The sequence below is a fragment of the Salarias fasciatus genome, chromosome 2, assembly GCF_902148845.1.
Source record: "Salarias fasciatus chromosome 2, fSalaFa1.1, whole genome shotgun sequence".
NCBI lineage: Eukaryota > Metazoa > Chordata > Actinopteri > Blenniiformes > Blenniidae > Salarias > Salarias fasciatus.
Genome location: NC_043746.1, coordinates 5034176 through 5053652, shown reverse-complemented (window position 1 = coordinate 5053652; position 19477 = coordinate 5034176). Strand labels below are relative to the sequence as shown.

Below are 19477 nucleotides of genomic sequence, written 5' to 3'. Positions count from 1 at the left end.
CTGAAACCTTGTGGAGAGCTGTTTACTGCCTGTGGGCCTGATGTTTGACACCTGTGCATGAGAGCGATATCGGCCTTTTTTAATGTACCATGCTGAGGACTCTTCGGCAGCTTGTCCTCTTTTATTTTTGATGGAGTGCAACACGCAGCAGCCGCTCGGCTCACTGGGGTTTGTTGTAATCCCTGCAGGCGAAGCGTCCTCTCGGCTCTCGGCCTTGCAGTGAGAGGCGACCTTCAGGCCGTTTTCGCTGCTGTGTGTTCACTCGAGCTGGCACAGTGCTTGACGGTTCCCGTTTGTCAGTTGCACTTCCAAAGAAATGAGGCAAGTGCGTAAAAACTCCAGAGGCTGGCGGGAGAGAGGGAGAATGAATTCTCAGGAAAACAAAATCAGACGTGCTTTCTGGACAGTGTGTCTACTTTTTGAGCAGTGTACATCTGTTCTGGGCAGATGCGCATCTGGTTTGTTTTATGGCTGTTGAGAATCAGGTATTTGATCTGGGCCTGCTGCACCGTTTCTCCTCACATTAGGAGAAGGAGCAGCAGTCAGACACATGAAGCTAAACTCCCGGGACTACGAGTCTGCCGGTCCACAGAAGATGACAGGGCCTCTGTTCCTGCTGCTGGCCATCGCTGCAGCTCAGTCTATAAATGTAAGTATTTAGATTTCACAGATGAATGGTGTTGTTCAGTCCTTAATGTTGCCTCGTGAAATGTGTCCAAACCTTGAAATGTGTTGCTTCATGTCATTGATTCCTTATTGTGTGCGTTAATTTTAGCTCAACAAATATGTTACTGTTTACACTGATCAAGCTGAGCCTCCATGAAAACACTCAGTGTGACTAACGGGTAAAGAAGCAGTCAAGTTGTGCTCATCCAGCCAATCCTCTGCTATTTAAAACCCTTGAAACAACTTTCTATGAAATACAGTTTCTTTCAGTGTTTGCATGTTACCAATCAGTAAAGGAACAAGTTGCAATGTCAGGATAATGGGCACATAGTGATGTTATTTTCATGTTTGCTGGGTTTTGTAGGACAGTTTCATTATTGAGTGGCAAAGATGAGTAAATGGGATTAAGATGCTCCGTCTGCTCAGAGTTTCTGAGCCAATGTTGGTGCGTAAGGCATCAAACGCTTCATCTGATGTGTAGCGTGTGACTGAATGGAATTTTCCTGCTTGATCTCATGTGGACTGATTACATATGGATGATCGTAGTAGTCAAAGTGCGTGCGTGCGTGTATGTGTGTGCGTGTGTGTGTGTGTAGGCATCAGACGGGTGCCAGGAGGAGGTGGCTCAGCTGCGGGAAAAAGAGAAGCTTCTGAAGATGGAACTTGAGAAAAAACAGCTCCTCATAGACAGATTACGAACACTGAACCAACCTGGCAACCCAGGAAAAGTGAGCGTGAACCAGAGCCAGGACACACAGTTCACAGGTCAGGACCTCAGTACAGCAACACGGTGAAAGAAGCACCGGGTCATTGGCCAAGTGTAACCTGTGTGTGTGTGTGTGTGTGTGTCAGATTGCTCCCAGGTCTTCAGTGCTGGCTCCAGATCCAGTGGTTTATACTGGATCCGGCCCGCTGGAAGCCCCGCTCCCATCGAGGTGTTCTGCGATATGAGCGACAGAGGAGGATGGACCGTCATGCAGAGACGGATCGATGGATCAGAGGCTTTTAATAGGTGTGTGTGAGAACTTTATATTATAATGTTTTATTAATTAAGAAACAAAATTATTCATCCATCTGTGTGTTTGTGTGTGTGTGTGTGTGTGTGTGTGGGGGGGGGGGGGGGGGGGGGGGAGCAGGTCTTGGGCAGAGTACAAGGATGGTTTTGGAAACAAGGAAGCAGAATTTTGGCTTGGGAATGACAATCTGCATCGCATTACCTCTCAGGGTCGGTATAACTCATCACCCATTGAAGATTCTTTACTTCCAGTAAACAAACAGCAGCTGTGAGTGTTCTTCTGTGTATTTCAGGGAATTACTCTCTGAGGATCAACTTGGAGGACTTCGATGGGAATCAGCGCTACGCCGAGTACCAGAACTTCAGAGTAGCTGATGAAAAGGTGTTGATATGAATCGTCTGCAACAAATTATTTTTCAAACTTGATAACTGATTGTGAATGATTCATTGTCAGCCATTAAGCTGATATAAATGTTTTACTATTAGAGATACTATAGTTGCCAGGTCAACAGTCAACTGTTCAGGTGTTCCATCTGGAGACATGGCAGGAGAGCTCTGTTGCCCTCTAGTGGTTATACTCAGTACAACAGAAACAATGGCAGCAGGGTTCATGGTGTCTTGAATTTAGTCTCACACGTCACACAGTGGTACGGAGAACAAAGAGCACCCAGAGAAAACCCATTAACGCAAGGGAAGAACATGCAAACAAACAGAAAGACCTATTCTGGATTCAAATCTTGTACTTCTTGCGGTGAGACGAGTGCTTCCCACTACACCACTGTGCAGCCTGGGAGCAACAGAAGAAGCACTGTGCACATATCTAAGGAGGTGACATAACCTTCAGTAAAATTTTACCAGAACCTGGTTTAATTTTAATCCTTTCGGACGTAGATCACTCTGGTAACAAGATGTAGATTTTATTCACAATAGCTCAGAAACAAACAAGAAAATCTTGTTTTGTTTAAAAGCTGGCATGACAAAAAGGCTCAGCATGTGTATGCCCGTATTCTCATACATCTATAAAACCAACTGAAAACTACTTTCTGAGTTAAATGAATGATGAAGATGGGTCTTATTGATCCTTATAATTGATGATATTGATAGGAACAGCATTTAAAGTGGGGTTATCAAACACTTGTCAGGCCAGGGGCCACGTACAGCCCAGATTCATCTTGAGTGGGTAAAACAGTGCGGCAACAACCTTTACATTTAAACTTAAAAGATTTTCTCAGTCTGTTTGCACAGTGATAAAAAGGTTACAACCAAAGTTTACTACAATGTCAATGTACGTGCAATTTTAATTATACTTTTGCAGAAAATGTGGAAAAAAAAAAAGATCATTATTGCATTATGTGATCATAAACTTACCAGCATGGCTTCGAGGCTGATGCTAGTTTGCTATCATTCATGGCAGCGTCTCTGATCTCTCAGTTCATCTCTGTGTTGTGTCCAGTACTCTGAGGAAATGTCTTAATATATCAATGTTATATTTCGTTTAGGAATGTTCACCACCTGCTTGGTGGTTTGACGGGCCGCATTTGAACCTCTTGCAGGCTGGTTTTGGCCCACAAGCCTTATGCAGTAAAGATTAGTGTGTCCAAAATGATTAAAATCCATACTGCAGCACTGGGTAACGTCACACTGGAGTGTTCAGGTCGACTCACATTTCAGAGCTCATCAGGCTGACCGGCGGTTTGTTTCCTGCTCCGCAGGAGAAGTACCGCCTGACCTTTGGAGCCTATGTGGGGACAGCTGGAGACGGCTTCTCTGGGAACTTCATGGTGGGAGTGTCGGCGTGGGCCAGCCACCAGGGCATCCCATTCAGCACCCACGACCAGGACAACGACAACTACGAGCAAGGGAACTGTGCCCAGGAGGACAAAGGAGGCTGGTGGTTCAACAAGTAGGGGTTTCCACATGATCATATCCACTTTTTGGTGCTCGCACTCGGCAGTCACTCAAGAGTTGTTTCCCATTCACTCCCAATAGGTGTCACTCAGCCCACCTGAACGGTCGGTACTATCCCAAGGGGCACTACAGCGCCATGACGGACGACGGCGTGATTTGGTACACTTGGAGAGGATGGTGGTACTCCCTCAAGGCCAGCGTCATGAAGCTGCGGCCCACCGACTTCAGAATCGATCCAGTCGATGATTCAAATGCAGTTCAGCACAGCCCACCATCCTAGAACAGGTCACGCCTCCTCGGATGAATTCCTCAGCTGAGGGGAAACAAAGATGAACAGGAATTCATAACCCGCTGACGAGAGGTCCATGATTCGCACTGATGTTGCAACAGGAAGCAGCATGCACACACAGCAGTCTGCTTCGCTGGAGAAAAGGGGAATCTGTGTGTGTGTTTGTGTGCTTGCTTCAAACTGCAGAGTGTGAACAAACACGGCTTCACAGTATATCTCTGTTATAAACACGACAAGAAATAAAATATAAAACCACTGCACCTTGATTTATGTCACTGGCATCATTACTGTCATGCTGCTGTATTTCGTTATTTGTTATAAAGAGGTTGGTGTCTTTGAACTGAGAGCGTTCAGACATGTAGTGAAGTTGAAAGTGATGAATATGACTCGGTCTGCTGGGATTTTCAGGATCATCCATCTCCAGAGTTTACAGGGAATGATGAGGAACAGAGAAAATACCCAGAGAGCAGCAGTGTTCTGGGTGAAAACACCTTGTTATGAACAGACTGGTTAGAGGTGATCGAGAAAGAACCACTGGTTCCAGCCAAGTGAGCAGAAGAACATCTGTGAGCTTTTCTTTCAGAGTGAAGCTTGAAGCTGAAGCCAACAATTCACACGAAGTGAAACACGACATGAATGTTCAAACACACTCAGTGTTTTGGATGTTTTGGGAGGAGAGTGTTGTAAAACAGTCCTGTCTAGAACCTCCCAGACGTGTTGAGCTGAGTTGACAGCGTGTCTCTTAAACTGAACTGTGACCTTTTGCTGATGTGCAGCATGACAGTGGCTTGCAGTGGCAAGACGTTTAATGGCTTGAAATTACACACTGAGGAGTTGGCATGTTCTCGCTCTGCATGCTCATGAAAGATCTTTCATCTTCATGTGTAACCCCTGTGATGAAGTCAGAGAATGTTCAGTGTGTTCTGTGTGGCGAAATGTCTGGTTTGTGTGCTCCTGATTATCTCTGTTTGCACTGGAAATACTGGATACTTATGCAGAGCGTATCTTGCATTCCACCCTGTGTTGGCTACAACCGGTTACTTTTCTGAGACTAGCAAACAGAAAAAGAACAAATGGGACATATCTCCTGATTTGATCCATAAAAAAAAAAAAAAAAAAAAATTGAAGACGCTGATTTGCAGACTAAAATTATTCCAATTCTAAATCCCTAGTTCAAGATCAAGGATTAGTTGTCATTTCTACATGTCACTTTAAGAAAAATGAAACGCATGAACTCTAGGAAATATGAAATGAAGAGGGAAGCAATAATTCTTACTATCACTCAGATTCATTAAAACAGTTTTGACAGCCACCAATATTTTCATAAAGTGCACAGAAACAGCAAAAATAAACTGGATTTATCACCAATGATTAAATGTGTGTTTTGTTGAATTACTGTAAAACAATTACACGTACGCATTTATATATATTCCGCTTGTAATAATTACAGAAATAGAAATCTATATTGTATGAAAATACACAAAATAAATCAACTACATGCAAGTATATGGACACCTAACTAAAATTACATGACAAATAAATATAATTAAACATGTCTGAAAAGGGGTATAAATGAAACGATTTACTGTCAAGTGAATTTCTAAAAAGACTGATGAGTTAATGTGATGGATGTATAATGATAATTCCTAACAAAGCGGGGTTTTTTGTGGCGACAAAGAAGTCTTTGTACAAATCCATTGCTACACGAACCAGACAGGCACGTTGATCTAGAAGTATGCATCTTTTAGTGCAAGCAACCCTCCTAGGAGGGCGGTGCTTTCTAATCTACCAGAGATGCCGTCAAATGAGAAGCCCCGCCCACTGTACAGTGCTGTGATGATTAAAACGAGCGCACAGGCGGGGTGAACCCGGGCGCTGATTGGCTGACAGCCCTTCACAGAGCTCAGAGTCAGCTGGAGCTGAAGGAAAACAACACTTTTCTTTATCTCTCGGGGATTTCTCTGACCTCCCACCTTTAGGTCACAGCTTTCATTCTGTGCACAGCTTCGTTTGGGTTATTTTTTAAAAAAAACATATCTCTCTCGAGGAAGCGAGGATGTAGAGTTTGTGTCGGAGGTATTTTTTTTCCCCAATAGGTGAGTAAACGCTAGCGTTAGCCTAGCCCCCTGCTAGCAGCTGCTACTAAGCCCCCTTCTTCCGCCTCGTTGTCTCCAAGGTGACGGCGGCAGCAGCGGCCGCTCCATCCGCTCCATCCGCTCCATCACCCCGGCTCCGTGCGTGTCCGCTTCCCGGGACCGGCTCCGGCTGCCACCGCGCGCCGTGCGGTGAATGAGTGAGCCCCGCCGGGCTGCGAGCCTGTTGCTGCCGGGCGGGCCGATGCTAGGACGGCGGGGGACGGAGGGGGACGCAGCGCCGCGCCGGGTCGGAGCGGAGATGTCCGTGCGGGGATGCCTCTTCCTGGACACTGCGCTGCTGTAGTCGAGTGTGCACGGCGTGCCTCCTCCCACCTAACCTGCGGCGACTCATATATGGATGGTGGGGTCGCAGCATGCCCACCCCCTCAACTACCAACACCGCCACGCCGCCGGGAGGGAGCTCCGGTGGGGCCGGAGGAGGAGGAGAAGAGGGGCCCGTGTCTGGCTCCTCCAGCGCCCCCGTCGAGCCCTCCTCGTTCCGCTTCGTCCCAGCCTTCTGCCTGGGCGTGGTGGCGGCCGTAGTGTTTCAGCTGGCCTGGGGCGGCCTGACCCTCACCTCCTTCTTCCTCAAGCTCTTCATCTACGTGTCCTTCGCCCTGCTGTGCGTCCTGGCCGGGAGCTTCGTCCTGCTGGTCCGGAAGAGTCCCGTGAAAGTCAGCTGCTTCGACCGGAGCAGGAGGCACTCCGCCGTGCTGCTGGACTTCTTCAGCAAGCTGATGGTGAGGAGAGCTCCCAGAAAACCCCTCAGGACACCGCCGAGCCAGGGAGGAGCTCTGTTTAGGACACCAGGGAGAAAAGTGATTCTTAGGAAGCAGATTAGAGAAGTTGTGCTACTCATTTCATCAAAAGTGGAAGAAAGTCTTCCATCTGTCCATCTGGACTGTTTTTGGTCCAACTCAGGCTCCCAGAGTATTACCAGATACCCAGAACAGGTCACAAGTCCATCACAAGCCCACATACAGGGGCGTCAAAACAGAAGGCCTGAAAACGTTGATTTTTAGCCTCATTTCTTTAGAATAGTGGACACAACACAGCAGTGAGGCCCGAGCTGAGATCCCGGTGATGCTGCCATGAAAGATGCTGTCAGATGAGCCTCAGAGCCCTGCTGTCAGAGTGAGTTTGTAGAAACATGCCAAACGGCCGTAGGAGAAGCTTTTCGGACATCGCTAGACTTTCCTACAGAAGCTTTCATTAAAATTGCCTTCATGCTGAGATTGTAATCTTTTTACATAGTATTTGTTTAGTTTTGTAAATTAAATATAGACATTTTCATCACATATACTCGGTGCCACAATAAGGAAAAACTTTGAAATGAAAGGTTAGTGTTATGACTCTATTGTACCAGTCCGGCCCACTAAAGAAGAGATAGAGCTGCATGTGGGCTAAAATGTGTTTGACATCCTTGATCTCTACTGATGAACGTTCACAACCAATCTGCAATCTATTGTCACTGATCACCTGACAAGCGCAACTTCTCAGGAGTACCTGGAGAAAACGTGTAAAGCGTATATTCTAGCTTTAAACCACCGCAGCCCTGTGTGTCCCCTTCTATTATCATTACTCTGTCTAAATGAAAGTAAACAGTAAAAAAAAAATCTCAGGTTATTTAAATTAATTATTAGATTTATAGGGTTGTTGTTACTGATGACTGAATTATCTATGCATGAAGGCATGTGGTTGTATGAGCCCTGCGATGGACTGATGACCTTCAGGGATACCCAGCCTCTCACTCAGTATCGCAGCAGCGATCAGCTTCAAGCCCCGGAGAGCCTGCTCTGAATGAAAACTGGATAGAACATCCAGAATAGCAAGTTCTGCCACGGTGAACCGGACTGTCAGCATTTAAGAACCACCAGGAGCTTCCAGTCAGCAGCGTGTTGAAGGTTTCTTTACGTCTCAGCACAAGAGATCATTAGAGTAGCTTTAATTCCCTCCAGACAGGATCTACAGTCCTGTCACTCAGTCCTGGTCCAACAGAATAATGGCAAAAAAAAAAATATGTGGCAAGGCAAACAAGGCCGGCATCCTCTCTCATCCCACCCAGATAATTGAATTCCTGTGGATCTCTAATGGCCTGATGTGTGAAGAATTATGCTGAATCACATCTGATGAACACTTCCTCCACTGCTCTCTTCACTCTGCTTCCATCTCCTCTCTCCTGCTTTCCCATCCGCTCCCTGCTCTCACGTCCTCGCTGTGTTGTTCTATAATAGATGAGGCAGACTCACGCTTCTGGATTTAGACTCACTTGCCCCACACACACGCACACACACACATGCACAGAGGCACAATAAATGTTAATTTATTCTTCCAGAAAGAGGGATTGTGTCCTTGCACCCTGCCGGCGGCTGTCCCTAACAGGCGGCTGCAGCCCGGCGCTCTCCTTTCAGCCGCCGCTGATGACTTATTGATGTGGACAGAGGAGGAATATTGTCACTAACGTTCGTGTGGTGTACGTGTCGGACGGGGCAGGACAAATCGGAGCCGCCTCGTCTGGCGGGATTCCAGGCTGATGAGAGGGTTTCATGTCCCCCGCTGTCTGATGAAACGGGACTGACGCGCCGCTCTTGCTGCTTCGCAGGGCCGCTTCGTGGCGCCGCCTCAGGAGTCCAGCCAGGGACGGAGGGTGGTGGTGTCGCACAACGTGGATAAAGCCCTGAAGGAAGGTAATGACTCACCTGTGCGCTGGATGGTGTTTCCATGTTCATGAAAATACTTTCAGCCTAGAGTCTCGACTTCATGAAGCAAACGCTAAAAACCAAAGGCAGCGAATCAGGACCCAGACTAAGAATTGAATGTCACCATTCAAAAAAAAAAAAAAAAAACAAGTTTTACATCTGCTGCTCTCACCGTTGAACTGTTCCCTTCACCAGAGTGGATTTTATGTGGATTCAGGTTTGAATTCATGAGTCAATCTGCATCTGAAGCGCTTCCTGGACATGCTGTTACTGGGCTGTTCAAAAAATGAACACCGTCTGAGAATTTACTCCATTATTTGATTGTATTCACATTTAATTATCTGATGAAGCGGGTCAGAGGCTCTGTGATGCCAAATCTAATCGAGCGTTTTGCTGTCTGTGTTCGTAATGACCGTGTGTCGTCATGGCATGAATACACATTACCCCATCTCATGATCCCTTTGGAAGCCTCGTTTCTGCCATGAGACACACTCGTCCCTGTAGAGGACTTCATTCTTAAAGTAGTGCTTTGATTCAAAATTCACCCAGGACTCAAAACGAGCTCTTGTTTTTTCGTTTTTCTATTTCATGAACTGATTCCAACTGCTGGAATGACCAACTTGCTAGTTGGTCTTTAGAACTTCTGTTTTTGAGAAAACTGCTGACTTATGGAGCTCTGTGACGGTCAGTCAGTGATCCCTCCCACTCCTTACACACACACACACACACACACACACACACACACACACACACACAGTCTGGATCAGTACGTTTGGCTGCCAAGTAGCAGATGGCTGCAGGATTTGCACTGAGGGTGTGTATTTGCGCGTGCTCTCGTCTGTGTTCTGGAGAGTGATGTTCTCCAACTTTAAGATGCCGAGGCTCATGGTCCAGACCTGCTGAGTCAACGAGCGGCTGGTTCGATGCATCAGTGTGTGTTCTGGCTCTGGATTTTAAACCAGGCAGCGAGTGTTGGTTCTGTCATTGTAAAATATAATGATTTACTATGATCCTGTTTGATATAATGAAGCTTTTCACATTTTATTTACCATTTTATTTGTGCATGTTCTCCCTGTGCACGGGCTTCGTCCACACACTTCAGATTCCTCCAAAAGCCCAAAACGTGTTTGTTGTTAACTGATGAATGTAAGAGGGGTGAATGTGTGTTTGCTCTGTCCTGAAGTGTCGGCGCGGCTGGAGGACGGACATTAAACAGGCTGCCAGTGGACTGGGTGTCCAAGTCATCCCCATCCACAGCCTTTACATCAGGGGTGTCAAACACGAGGCCCGTGGGCCAAAACCGGCCAGCAAGAGGCTCCAGTCCAGCCCTCCAAACGACAAAACAGTGTAAAATTTCCAAAGAAACTTTGTAAAAATATAAACTTAGGTCAGTTTATTTACCGGTTCAGGAAACTGGAGATGACACCCCTGCTTTAGAGACAGGAAACACTTCAGTGACATGAGAGAAGGGTTAGAAACAGATATTATCCACCATCTTTGAGTTGCAGTAGCTGAACTGAAACAGGTTATTTTCTGGATGAATGTCAGGGATTATAGCAACAAAGTGAGGCCTGATCAGCGAGCTCTGAAGGCTGTCGGATCGTTTTCTCCAGGTTCTCGGGCTTCCCTCCACCCTGTTACCCTGTGTGTGTAATCAGTGAAAGTGTGTGTGTCGCCAGCGTCTGCTGCTGTGTTATCTTTAGAAGTGCTGAAGGACGGCTCTCTTATTCAGCTTATCAAAAAAGGAATAATTCATTCGATTCACATCTGTGGAATCACTTTCCAGTTGTGACTCAGAGCAGCTCGCTCTGTCCTTCAAAGCCAGACTGAACTAACAGCGTTTGTACGCAGTCATCAAAGCCGTCGCTGGTAATTGAAATTTCTGGGTCGGATTTCCTCTCGCATGTATAAATAGAGCTTTGTGATCCTGGAGCGGTGGCCCGTGATGCCGTGGCTGCGGTGTCGTCGCTCTGCGCTCCAGACGGAGGGAGAGGCAGGCTGACGGGCCCGCTCACCTTCGACCCTGCTGTAACGAGCTCTCTGGAGGACTCGGGATGAACCAGCGCTCCACACTGACGGGGTGCAGCTGGGTTTCGAGGAAATGAAACTGTTTCTTTGCGTTGTTCAGTGGAAAAATAGACGCAGGTTTGCTCTTTTCTGTCCATCTGACACACACTTCCCCCTGCCGCTCTCCCCAGTGTTCGACTACGCCTACCGAGACTACATCCTGTCCTGGTACACCCCCCTGAGCCACGATAAGGGCCAGCTGTACTCCATGCTGTCGGAGGACTGGTGGCAGGTGATCGGGCGGCTGCGGTCCCGGCTCGCCAACATCGACCTGGTCAACGTGGTGTGCTACGACAGCATCCGAATCCTGCACACACACTTCACTGACCTCAAGGCTGCGTCTGCCAGGTACGCTGCAATCAGGGAAGCCGGGGAAATGAGGCGGCCGTCGAGGTCTGACTCACAGTTGTTTACCGGGAAATGTGTTCCTGAAAAGAGCTCCCCTCCCACTCCTGTCCGCTCACAGCGGCGTAATTTCATGTACGCAGACGGGGTGAAATTACTGCTATAAAGTGTAAACAGCGTCAGAACATTTTCCACTCGCTCAGGTACGCACACAGCTTTTATTATCACCAGGACGCCGGCGATTCGATCGCCGGCTTCCCTCATCTTCACTAGTCTAGGAACCACATAGCGGCAGCAGGGTCACGTTTTCCCAGCGGAGGCGGCGAGACGTGAGGGAGTATGAAGCATGAATTACCGCAGCGGTCAGCAGAGCGTGATGCTCTCTGACGCGATGCGACGATCTCCGAACCGGCGCTGTCGCTCCCCGTTTCAGCGTCACTGTTGATCTGCGTCGTTTTCTCGCTGCCTCGCAGGCCCGAGGAGTGCAGCCGGCCGTTTCCCCTCCACCCCTGTTTGATGAGCCCGGACTCAGAGCTGGCCTTCCTCCGCTGCGTGGCCAGAATCCTGCTGCTATGTCTGCTGCCTCAGAAGGACGCCAAGTCACCCACGCTGCGCTGCTGCCTGACGGAGGTCATCACCACCAAAGGTACTGGAATCACCGCAGACGAGCAGGAGCAACGCTCCGTAATGCCTCCGAAGAGGGGCGAAGGCACACCGTCGTCCCTCCTGACTTATTCCTTCATGTGTGTGTGTGTGTGTGTGTGTGTGTCCCAGTTCTGAAGCCTCTGGTGGAGGTGCTCAGTGACCCGGACTCCATCAACAGGATGCTGCTGTCTCAGCTGGAGCAGCGGGAGCAGCAGGCCGAGCAGCAGAAGAAAGCCTACACCTACGCTGCCTCCTACGAAGATTTCATCAAGCTAATATCAACCTCTGCTGATGTCAATTTCCTCAAACAACTCAGGCACGACACACACACTCACACACACTCTCTCTCTATACGTCTAACCAGCGACTTGTTAATCAGAGTAAACCAGTAATGTGTTCGTCTGCTGAGTTGCTGTTGCCATGGGAACAGACGGTGTCTCCGCTCCAGCGTGCTGGCAGTGAATGTGGGGTCAGCGTGACGCTGCTGCGTAACGTCGTTAGTCTGAAAAACGGCTTCTCTACTCGCTGCATGATGAGCGTTACGTGTTTCACTCAGTGCTCGACTTTCAGGAACGAATCAAACCGGCCGCTGTGTTGACGTCCGTGTCTGTGCAGGTATCAGATCGTGGTAGAGATCATTCACGCCACCACCATCAGCAGCCTGCCGCAGCTCAAGAAGCAGAAAGGTACGAGCGCCGCGCCTCGTTCCCGCCATGCGGGTTCACGCTCCAGGAATGTGTGGCGTTTGAGGACGGCGCCGTTTTAGCTCGTCAGTGTCGGTCAGAGGCTCGGGTCATCTCCAGACCAGGGGTGTCAAACATGAGGCCTGTGGGCCAAGAGGCCGTTATGTGAAAGGCTCATTTCACTGCTTTTCATATTGAAAACTTCAGAATGGGAAAAGAAAACATCCATGTTTTTTTTTTTAACTAAAGTCAGTTGTGTTTTTTTTATAAACTGTAAGAGAAAAGACAGATTCAGTAGAAAACCTGTCGGTGAGTCCGGTCAGCTGGATAGGACTGCAGAGTTGATCAAGAGAAATGTTCCATACTAAGTTTAATATGCTACAGTCAAGAAAATAACAGACATTTAGCTCTGGAAATGTCCGGTCAAAGCGTGGCATCACATGACCTTTGGCATTTCAGAGGCAGATTAACCTTCATCAAATCCACCTTTTTCTTTTTAATAGCTCATACAGGGAAAAATAAGCAGGATGTTGAGATCGGGATGTGAAAATAAATGGTTTCATTATTCTATTTTTTTTTTTAGCTGAATTTTATTATCCTTCATTTTCTTTTATTTTTTGAAGATCGTTTGGTTTGTTCTGCCTGCAGTTCAGGGTTGTTAAATTTAAGTATGTGTAAAATATGGAAGATACACTTTAATCTTGGCTAATAGACTTTTCAACACACACACTTGCATGCACACACTGCAGGGAGTAACTCTGGGTTCCCTTCACTCGAATCATTACCGTCCCTCTGCCAGCTGAGACACGGCCACCCCGACTAAAAAAACTGGGTTTTGTTCCCTGCAAGTTTATGATTTGGTTTGATATTCTGGTTTTTTCATTGTTATTTTCTTTCCAGTTTGAGATCTTCACTAAAATGTTTATTTGTATTATTTCCGTCATTCTGGAAGAGAGTCGGTGACGAAGACGACTCGAGTCGCCTCAGTTTCCTTCTTTTTCCCCTCAGAGCGAAAAGGTAAAGAGTCGGCAGCGATGAAGGCCGACCTGCTGAGAGCCAGAGACATGAAACGATACATCAATCAGCTGACCGTCGCTAAGAAACAATGCGAGAAGCGCATTCGCCTGTTGGGCGGACCGAACTACGAGAACAACGAGGAGGGAGGAGCCGAGGACGGCGACGAGCCTCAAAGCCAGAAGGTACACGGTTGAGAGATGATGATGAAAAGCAGCTCTCTGAAGCTGAAATGATGTTCGACTTCCTGATTTGATGATTTGTTTCCCTTTTCTCATCCAGATTCTCCAGTTCGACGACATTCTGTGTAATCCGGGTTACAGGGAGCACTTCAGAGTTTACATGGAGAGGGTTGATAAGAGGGCTCTGATAAGCTTCTGGGAACTGGTGGAAACACTTAAAACTGCCAATAAGGTAACAGCTGCTGCTGCTCGCTTCCCTCAGATTCCACCTCGCTCTGTTCAGAACCGAGGGAATAATCGGCTTCACAGACGCAGCGTTTAGAGGAGACCCGCAGGATTCCTCACAGACGTCATGAAAGCACCAGTAAGACGCTCTTTTGTGTGTTCGACAGAACGAAGTGCCCCAGATCGTCGGGGAAATCTACCAAAAGTTCTTTGTGGAAAGCCGAGAGATCCCGGTGGAGAAGGTTCTCCTGAAGGAGATCCAGCAGAGCCTGGTGGGGAACAGAGGGACGCAGGTCTTCGTTAGAATACAAGAACAGGTAAGTGCTCCTCTTGGTCCCAGTTCTGCTCCTTTTCAAGCTTTTCCTGATTGTTTGGCTCCGTTGTGCAGGTGGCTGACACCATGAGAGAGCGATACTACCCCTCCTTCCTCGTTTCTGACCTCTATGATCGGCTGATCAGGAGAGACGAGCAGCACAGCCAATCACAATGTAGCACGGAGGAAAAAGAGGAAGGGGTGAGAAACGCACCTTTACACCGTCCGTGTGTCGGTTTCGGTGTTTTTCGGTGGTTTTGTGAAGTGTGGCTGCCCCCCCTCCCTGTGCAGTGCCAGGGTCTGGATGCAGGAGAGGAGGTCTGCGATGAAGGCAGTAAAGGAATCAACGAACAAGCCAGCTACGCTGCCACCAAGCTCCGGCAGCTCTTCGACAAGCTGGAGTACAAACGGCAGGCGCTGGGCTCCATCCAGAACGCTCCCAAGCCTGACAAGAAGGTACCGGGGAGCAGGAGCGTCCACCGGGACAGCCGCACGCTCGTGACACATTCAGATTAGAAGACTCACTTAGACTCTTTTGCCGATTGTGTTTTAGATCGTGAGCAAGCTAAAAGAGGAAATCGGAGCCATGGAGAAGGAGCACAGCGAGCTGCAGCAGCACATCACCAGGACCGACTGGTGGTGTGAGAACCTGGGGCACTGGAGGGCGGCCATCACCACAGCCGAGGTAATGGCGGCTCCGTTCCTACGCCGGTCGCCGTCACATCTCAGGCTGCAGCCGTGACGGATGACCCTGCCGCCTCCCACAGCCGAGCGTGAGGTTCGGCTGTCACGCCACGCGGTGCAGAATGAAGGCTCCACGTCTGTCACTTGACAGCAGTGTGTGAGGATCATTCCACACACAGACATTTTTCTAAGTGCGTCCAATCAGACTAACAAGCAAGTCATGGCAGGAGGGTTTGAAACGCCTGATCCTCCGGGTTCAGCTTGTGTGAGGCGCGCCTGATTGGCTGCGGTGGAGATCTGTCCCTCCTCCACGTGACCTTCTGATGATCATTTCACGGCTCTGGAGAGAAGTACATGAGTGTCAAACTGCAGCCTCTTGACCGTGTGTGTGTGTATGTGTGTGTGTGTTTCAGGCTGCTGAGGAAGGCGGTGAGACCATGGCTTCGTACTGCATCAGCGTCAGCCTGGTGGAAGGAGAGGAGACCACCAACAGCCGCTGGAGCGTCCACAGGAAGCTGACGGAGTTCCAGATGCTGCACAGGAAGCTGACGGAGGTAACTGACTCCGGGGCGGAGGTCTCCCTCCGGGCTGCCCGCCGCTCTGAACTGGAACGACTGGAAATAATGACCTGACGATGGATTCACTGCAGATTCCTGTGTCTGTTTGAAGCCTCTGCAGCGTGCGTCTGTGACGCCATGTGATACAGTACATTTAGATTCAGCTGTGAGATCTGAGAAGACGCCTGCTTCCGTTCAGCATATCTCATGTTCTTGATGTTTTAGTGTGAAATGGATACTTGGAAAATGGCCGTGTGTATGTGTGTGTGTGTGTGTGTGTGTTTCTTAGTGCTTTCCTTCACTGAAGAAACACCAGCTGCCGTCTCTCAGTAAACTCCCCTTCAAATCCATCGACCAGAAGTTCTTAGACAAGAGCAAGACTCAGCTCAATGCCTTCCTCCAGGTACAGCAGACGTTTTGACACTGCAGCCAAACGTCACCGTGGCTTCAACATCTGGAGATTCTCTGACTCGCCTAAATCCTTAACAGTTACAGTAAAGCTGCAGTCCTTCATGCTTTATTTTGTATTAAAAAGAAAAAAAAAAGAAACTACTTATTCAGGTTTAAACCTGAACATTGATTTAAATTTTTTTGACAGATTTCCATAATACTTTTCTTCACTGTCTAAATGTTTTTCTCATTGATCAAAGCTATGGATGATGCCTTCAGGTGTGTGTGTGTGTGTGTGTGTGTGTTTGTGCGCAGCGTCTGCTGACAGATGAGCGGCTGTGCCAGTCCGAGGCGCTCTACGCCTTCCTCAGCCCGTCTCCAGAACACCTCAAGGTCTGAAAAGCTTCTGTACGCCGCGCCGTCGCAGACTTACCGCCACGTGTCGCTCATTGTTCATTTCCGTCCTCCTGGACGTGTGAAGGTGATGTCCATCCAGAAGAAGTCGTCCTTCTCGCTGGCCTCCTTCCTGGAGAGGTTACCCGGAGACTTCTTCTCCCACACCGAGGTAAACACGGGAGCAGATGTGGTGAAGCTGCCTCCTCTTCCTCCTCCTCCTCCTCCTCCTCCTCCTCCTCACTGTGGACTCACGTCTCCAGGAGGACGGAGACGACGACAGCGACCTGTCGGACTACGGCGACGAGGTGGACGGCAGGAAGGACGCGCTGGCCGAACCCTGCTTCATGCTCATCGGGGAGATCTTTGAACTCAGAGGAAGTGAGCGGCACGCCGAGGACACGGTGACCTTTGAACTGTGGCTGAGAGGAATTCATCCCAACTCCTCCCTGTCTGTCTCCACATCCAGTGTTTAAGTGGGTGAGGAAGACTCTAATTGCACTAGTCCAGGTGACATTTGGACGAACTATCAACAAGTAAGTGGAGCAGCGTGGTGAGTGTGGAAGCCGTGAGCCGTTTGAAACATCAGACTAATATTTAACATAAACTCAAACGTTGGCGTGAACTCTGATCCTGAATCATTGAGAGATCGACGTTTTAAAGCCCCGCTCTCTCCTGCCTCCTCTCAGACAGATCCGGGACACTGTAAACTGGATCTTCTGTGAGCAGATGTTGGTCTGTTACATCAGTGTGTTCAGGGACGCCTTCTGGCCCGACGGGAAGCTGGCCCCGCACGTCAAGGTTCGAACCGAGTCCGAGCGGACCGAGACGAAGGAGCGGGCTCAGCAGAAGCTGCTGGACAATGTCCCAGGTGCGAACACACACACACACACACACACACACACACACACACACACACCAGCATCGCCCCGAAACAGCTAGTGGGGAAAATGACATGTCGGTGCCAGCTTACAGTCCCTCACAGACTCTCGGTTCTCGCTACTGAGCAGGCGGATGAGGTTAAAGGAGTTTGCCCTGAAGCTGCAGTCTGGAGCCTGAGGTTGTTAATAATTGAAGATAAATAAACCGCCGACACACTGATGATACCTTGGACCCATTTAGGGCAGATACTGTTGTCTTCTACAGCATTGAGGCGAATTTCTTTCATGAAAAGCACTCGGAGATATTCTCCAGTAGCTGCAGCTAAAGAGTTTACTTTTACTTCTCATGCAGCTACTTTCTGTTATACTGCAACCACCAAGCAGCTCTTTCACACAGAGGAGCATCAGCGGGGAGTTACTAGTTCAGTAACAGCTTTCTTCTTCAGATATCTGTTAACTCTATAGTTACCGAACCTTTTGACGGAATATTACAGCTGAAAGCAGCTCATCAATATTTCAGTCACTGAAGCAGTAAAGTGTAGTTTCCTCTACCAGGTTCCATCATGGCTTAATGGCGCCACCTGGGGTTGGACTGTATATCATGCATAATGGATTTATTCATATGAATGCATGACAGTGTATTTTGTATTAAAATATAAAAAGTATCTTTATTCTTACAAATATATCACACGTTTGCTGATTTGTCATGCTCTTGTTTTCAAATGTAGACGCTCTGACGAATCTGGTGGGCCAGCAGAACGCTCGCTACGGGATCATCAAGATCTTCAACGCTCTGCAGGAGGCTAGTGCCAACAAACACCTACTCTATGTAAGAGCGTCTCTCCTGCCAAACAGTGCAGTTGTCTCTGAGCCACGGTCATCACGGCTTTCTTTTTTTTTTTTTTTTTTTCAGATTTTGATGGAAATGTTACTAAAAGAAGTGTGTCCCGAGCTGAGGGCGGCGGTGGACAACATGTGAACACTCAGTCTCCACGGATTCATCTTTCAGGCCTTTCTGTAGCCGACCAATCACAAACTGCGAAGCCGGAGGAGGAGAAGGGTCGGAAGGGGCGGCGGGGAGCCGGCCCGGCTGCGGCCCCAGAGGGGCCGTGGTTTGTTGTGGTGCAGATCTGAACCTGGAGCTTCCTCTCCAGACCGTCTCACTCTCAAACGAACAAACTCGCTGTCGTTTCAACATCACGGAAACGTCAGATCTGGACCAGAACAAACTGAGAGCAAATCTCTCGTTCTGGCCTGAGTGGTGGCCGTCTGCTAAAACAACTTGATTGTTGGGGACGATAATTTGTAGAGCGGATAATCCACAGACCTCGTTTCAATCCAGCAGAGGCCGTTGATTTGTGTCTGTAGGTTTGGGACCTCTGAACATTCCTTCTACACACAACCTGAGCAGCAACATTTGTGTTCTGTGATTCTCGTTTCAAGCTTATAATTGTGCAATATAATGTCATGTAAAAGTAATGGTGACGATTTTATTTATGATTATTATTGATAGATTTTATTTTTACCAAAAATTGTTTAGGAAGCGTTTATATAAGCAATAAAATGCAAACAAAACATTTGACGGTGTCCTGAAGTTTCTGCCTCGGTGTTGGGTGTTTTTGATGAACATGGACTGTAGGTCCGGCCGCAGGGAGGAGCCAGCCTGGTTAAGGTTTCCATGACTTTATTATCAAATCAAACATCCACAACAAAAAGCACACAGAGCCTCTCTGGCTCCTGTCAAAACATAAATCCCTCCTGGGTTCTTCTGTGGGTTCTCTCTTCCCCTCCTGGAGCTGAGGAGGAGGAGGAGGAAGGGACAATCAGTAACCACCCACAGCTGAACCGAATCGTCTCTTCCCACACACCTCACCCAACTCTCCCTCTGCACCAAGCTCAGACACCACAAGGACAAAGAGTCACACTAGGAAAAAATAATTTTTCCTCACTTGGTTGGAAAAGAACTTGGAGAAGCTCATTTCAATCCAGGGGCCACACACACCTCAATTTCAGTGGACTGGACTGGTAAACACCCTAGGTCGGAGGTCGATGATCGACTTTGTTGTCGTGTCGTCTGATCTCCAGCCATGTGTCTTGGACACTTGGGTGAAGAGAGGAGCAGAGCTGTGGACCGATCACCACCTGCTGGTGAGTTGGATTCGCTGGCGGAGGAGGAAACCGGACAGACTTGGCAGACCCAAACGTGTTGTGAGGGTCTGCTGGGAACGTCTGGTGGAACCCTCTGTCAGCAGGGTTTTCAACTCCCACCTCCGGGAGAGCTTCTCTCATGTCCCGAGGGAGGCTGGGGACACTGAGTCCGAGTGGACCATGTTCTCCACCTCCATTGTCGAAGCAGCTGCCCGGAGCTGTGGTCGTAAGGTCTCCG

At 48.5% G+C, this 19477-nt stretch overlaps 2 protein-coding genes across 2 annotated transcripts; both read left to right on the top strand.

Moving 5' to 3' along the window:
* Window positions 1-538: 538 nt before the first annotated feature.
* LOC115400837 (fibrinogen-like protein 1) lies at window positions 539-5047 on the top strand. The gene is made up of 7 exons (XM_030108890.1): window positions 539-649; window positions 1263-1431; window positions 1519-1678; window positions 1803-1891; window positions 1975-2063; window positions 3394-3584; window positions 3671-5047. The coding sequence occupies exons 1-7, from the start codon at window positions 551-553 to the stop codon at window positions 3867-3869; spliced, it is 996 nt and encodes a 331-aa protein (XP_029964750.1). The 5' UTR covers window positions 539-550; the 3' UTR covers window positions 3870-5047.
* Window positions 5048-5772: 725 nt separating this feature from the next.
* On the top strand, window positions 5773-18670 carry LOC115400935 (sorting nexin-25-like). The gene is made up of 22 exons (XM_030109018.1): window positions 5773-5974; window positions 6055-6753; window positions 8616-8700; window positions 10911-11127; window positions 11598-11770; window positions 11899-12085; window positions 12385-12455; window positions 13461-13651; window positions 13749-13880; window positions 14041-14190; window positions 14262-14387; window positions 14478-14642; window positions 14740-14871; window positions 15284-15424; window positions 15717-15830; window positions 16133-16210; window positions 16299-16382; window positions 16474-16591; window positions 16680-16746; window positions 16900-17081; window positions 17820-17920; window positions 18005-18670. The coding sequence occupies exons 2-22, from the start codon at window positions 6388-6390 to the stop codon at window positions 18068-18070; spliced, it is 2946 nt and encodes a 981-aa protein (XP_029964878.1). The 5' UTR covers window positions 5773-5974; window positions 6055-6387; the 3' UTR covers window positions 18071-18670.
* Window positions 18671-19477: the final 807 nt, after the last annotated feature.

Bases quoted from the DNA above. Each gene is read 5' to 3' on its own strand.
- LOC115400837 (XM_030108890.1), top strand. From the start codon at position 551: ATGAAGCTAAACTCCCGGGACTACGAGTCTGCCGGTCCACAGAAGATG. The intron at 650-1,262 runs GTAAGTATTTAG...GTGTGTGTGTAG, and splicing joins CTGCAGCTCAGTCTATAAAT to GCATCAGACGGGTGCCAGGA. The intron at 2,064-3,393 runs GTGTTGATATGA...CCTGCTCCGCAG, and splicing joins TCAGAGTAGCTGATGAAAAG to GAGAAGTACCGCCTGACCTT.
- LOC115400935 (XM_030109018.1), top strand. From the start codon at position 6,388: ATGCCCACCCCCTCAACTACCAACACCGCCACGCCGCCGGGAGGGAGC. The intron at 6,754-8,615 runs GTGAGGAGAGCT...GCTGCTTCGCAG, and splicing joins ACTTCTTCAGCAAGCTGATG to GGCCGCTTCGTGGCGCCGCC. The intron at 8,701-10,910 runs GTAATGACTCAC...CGCTCTCCCCAG, and splicing joins GGATAAAGCCCTGAAGGAAG to TGTTCGACTACGCCTACCGA.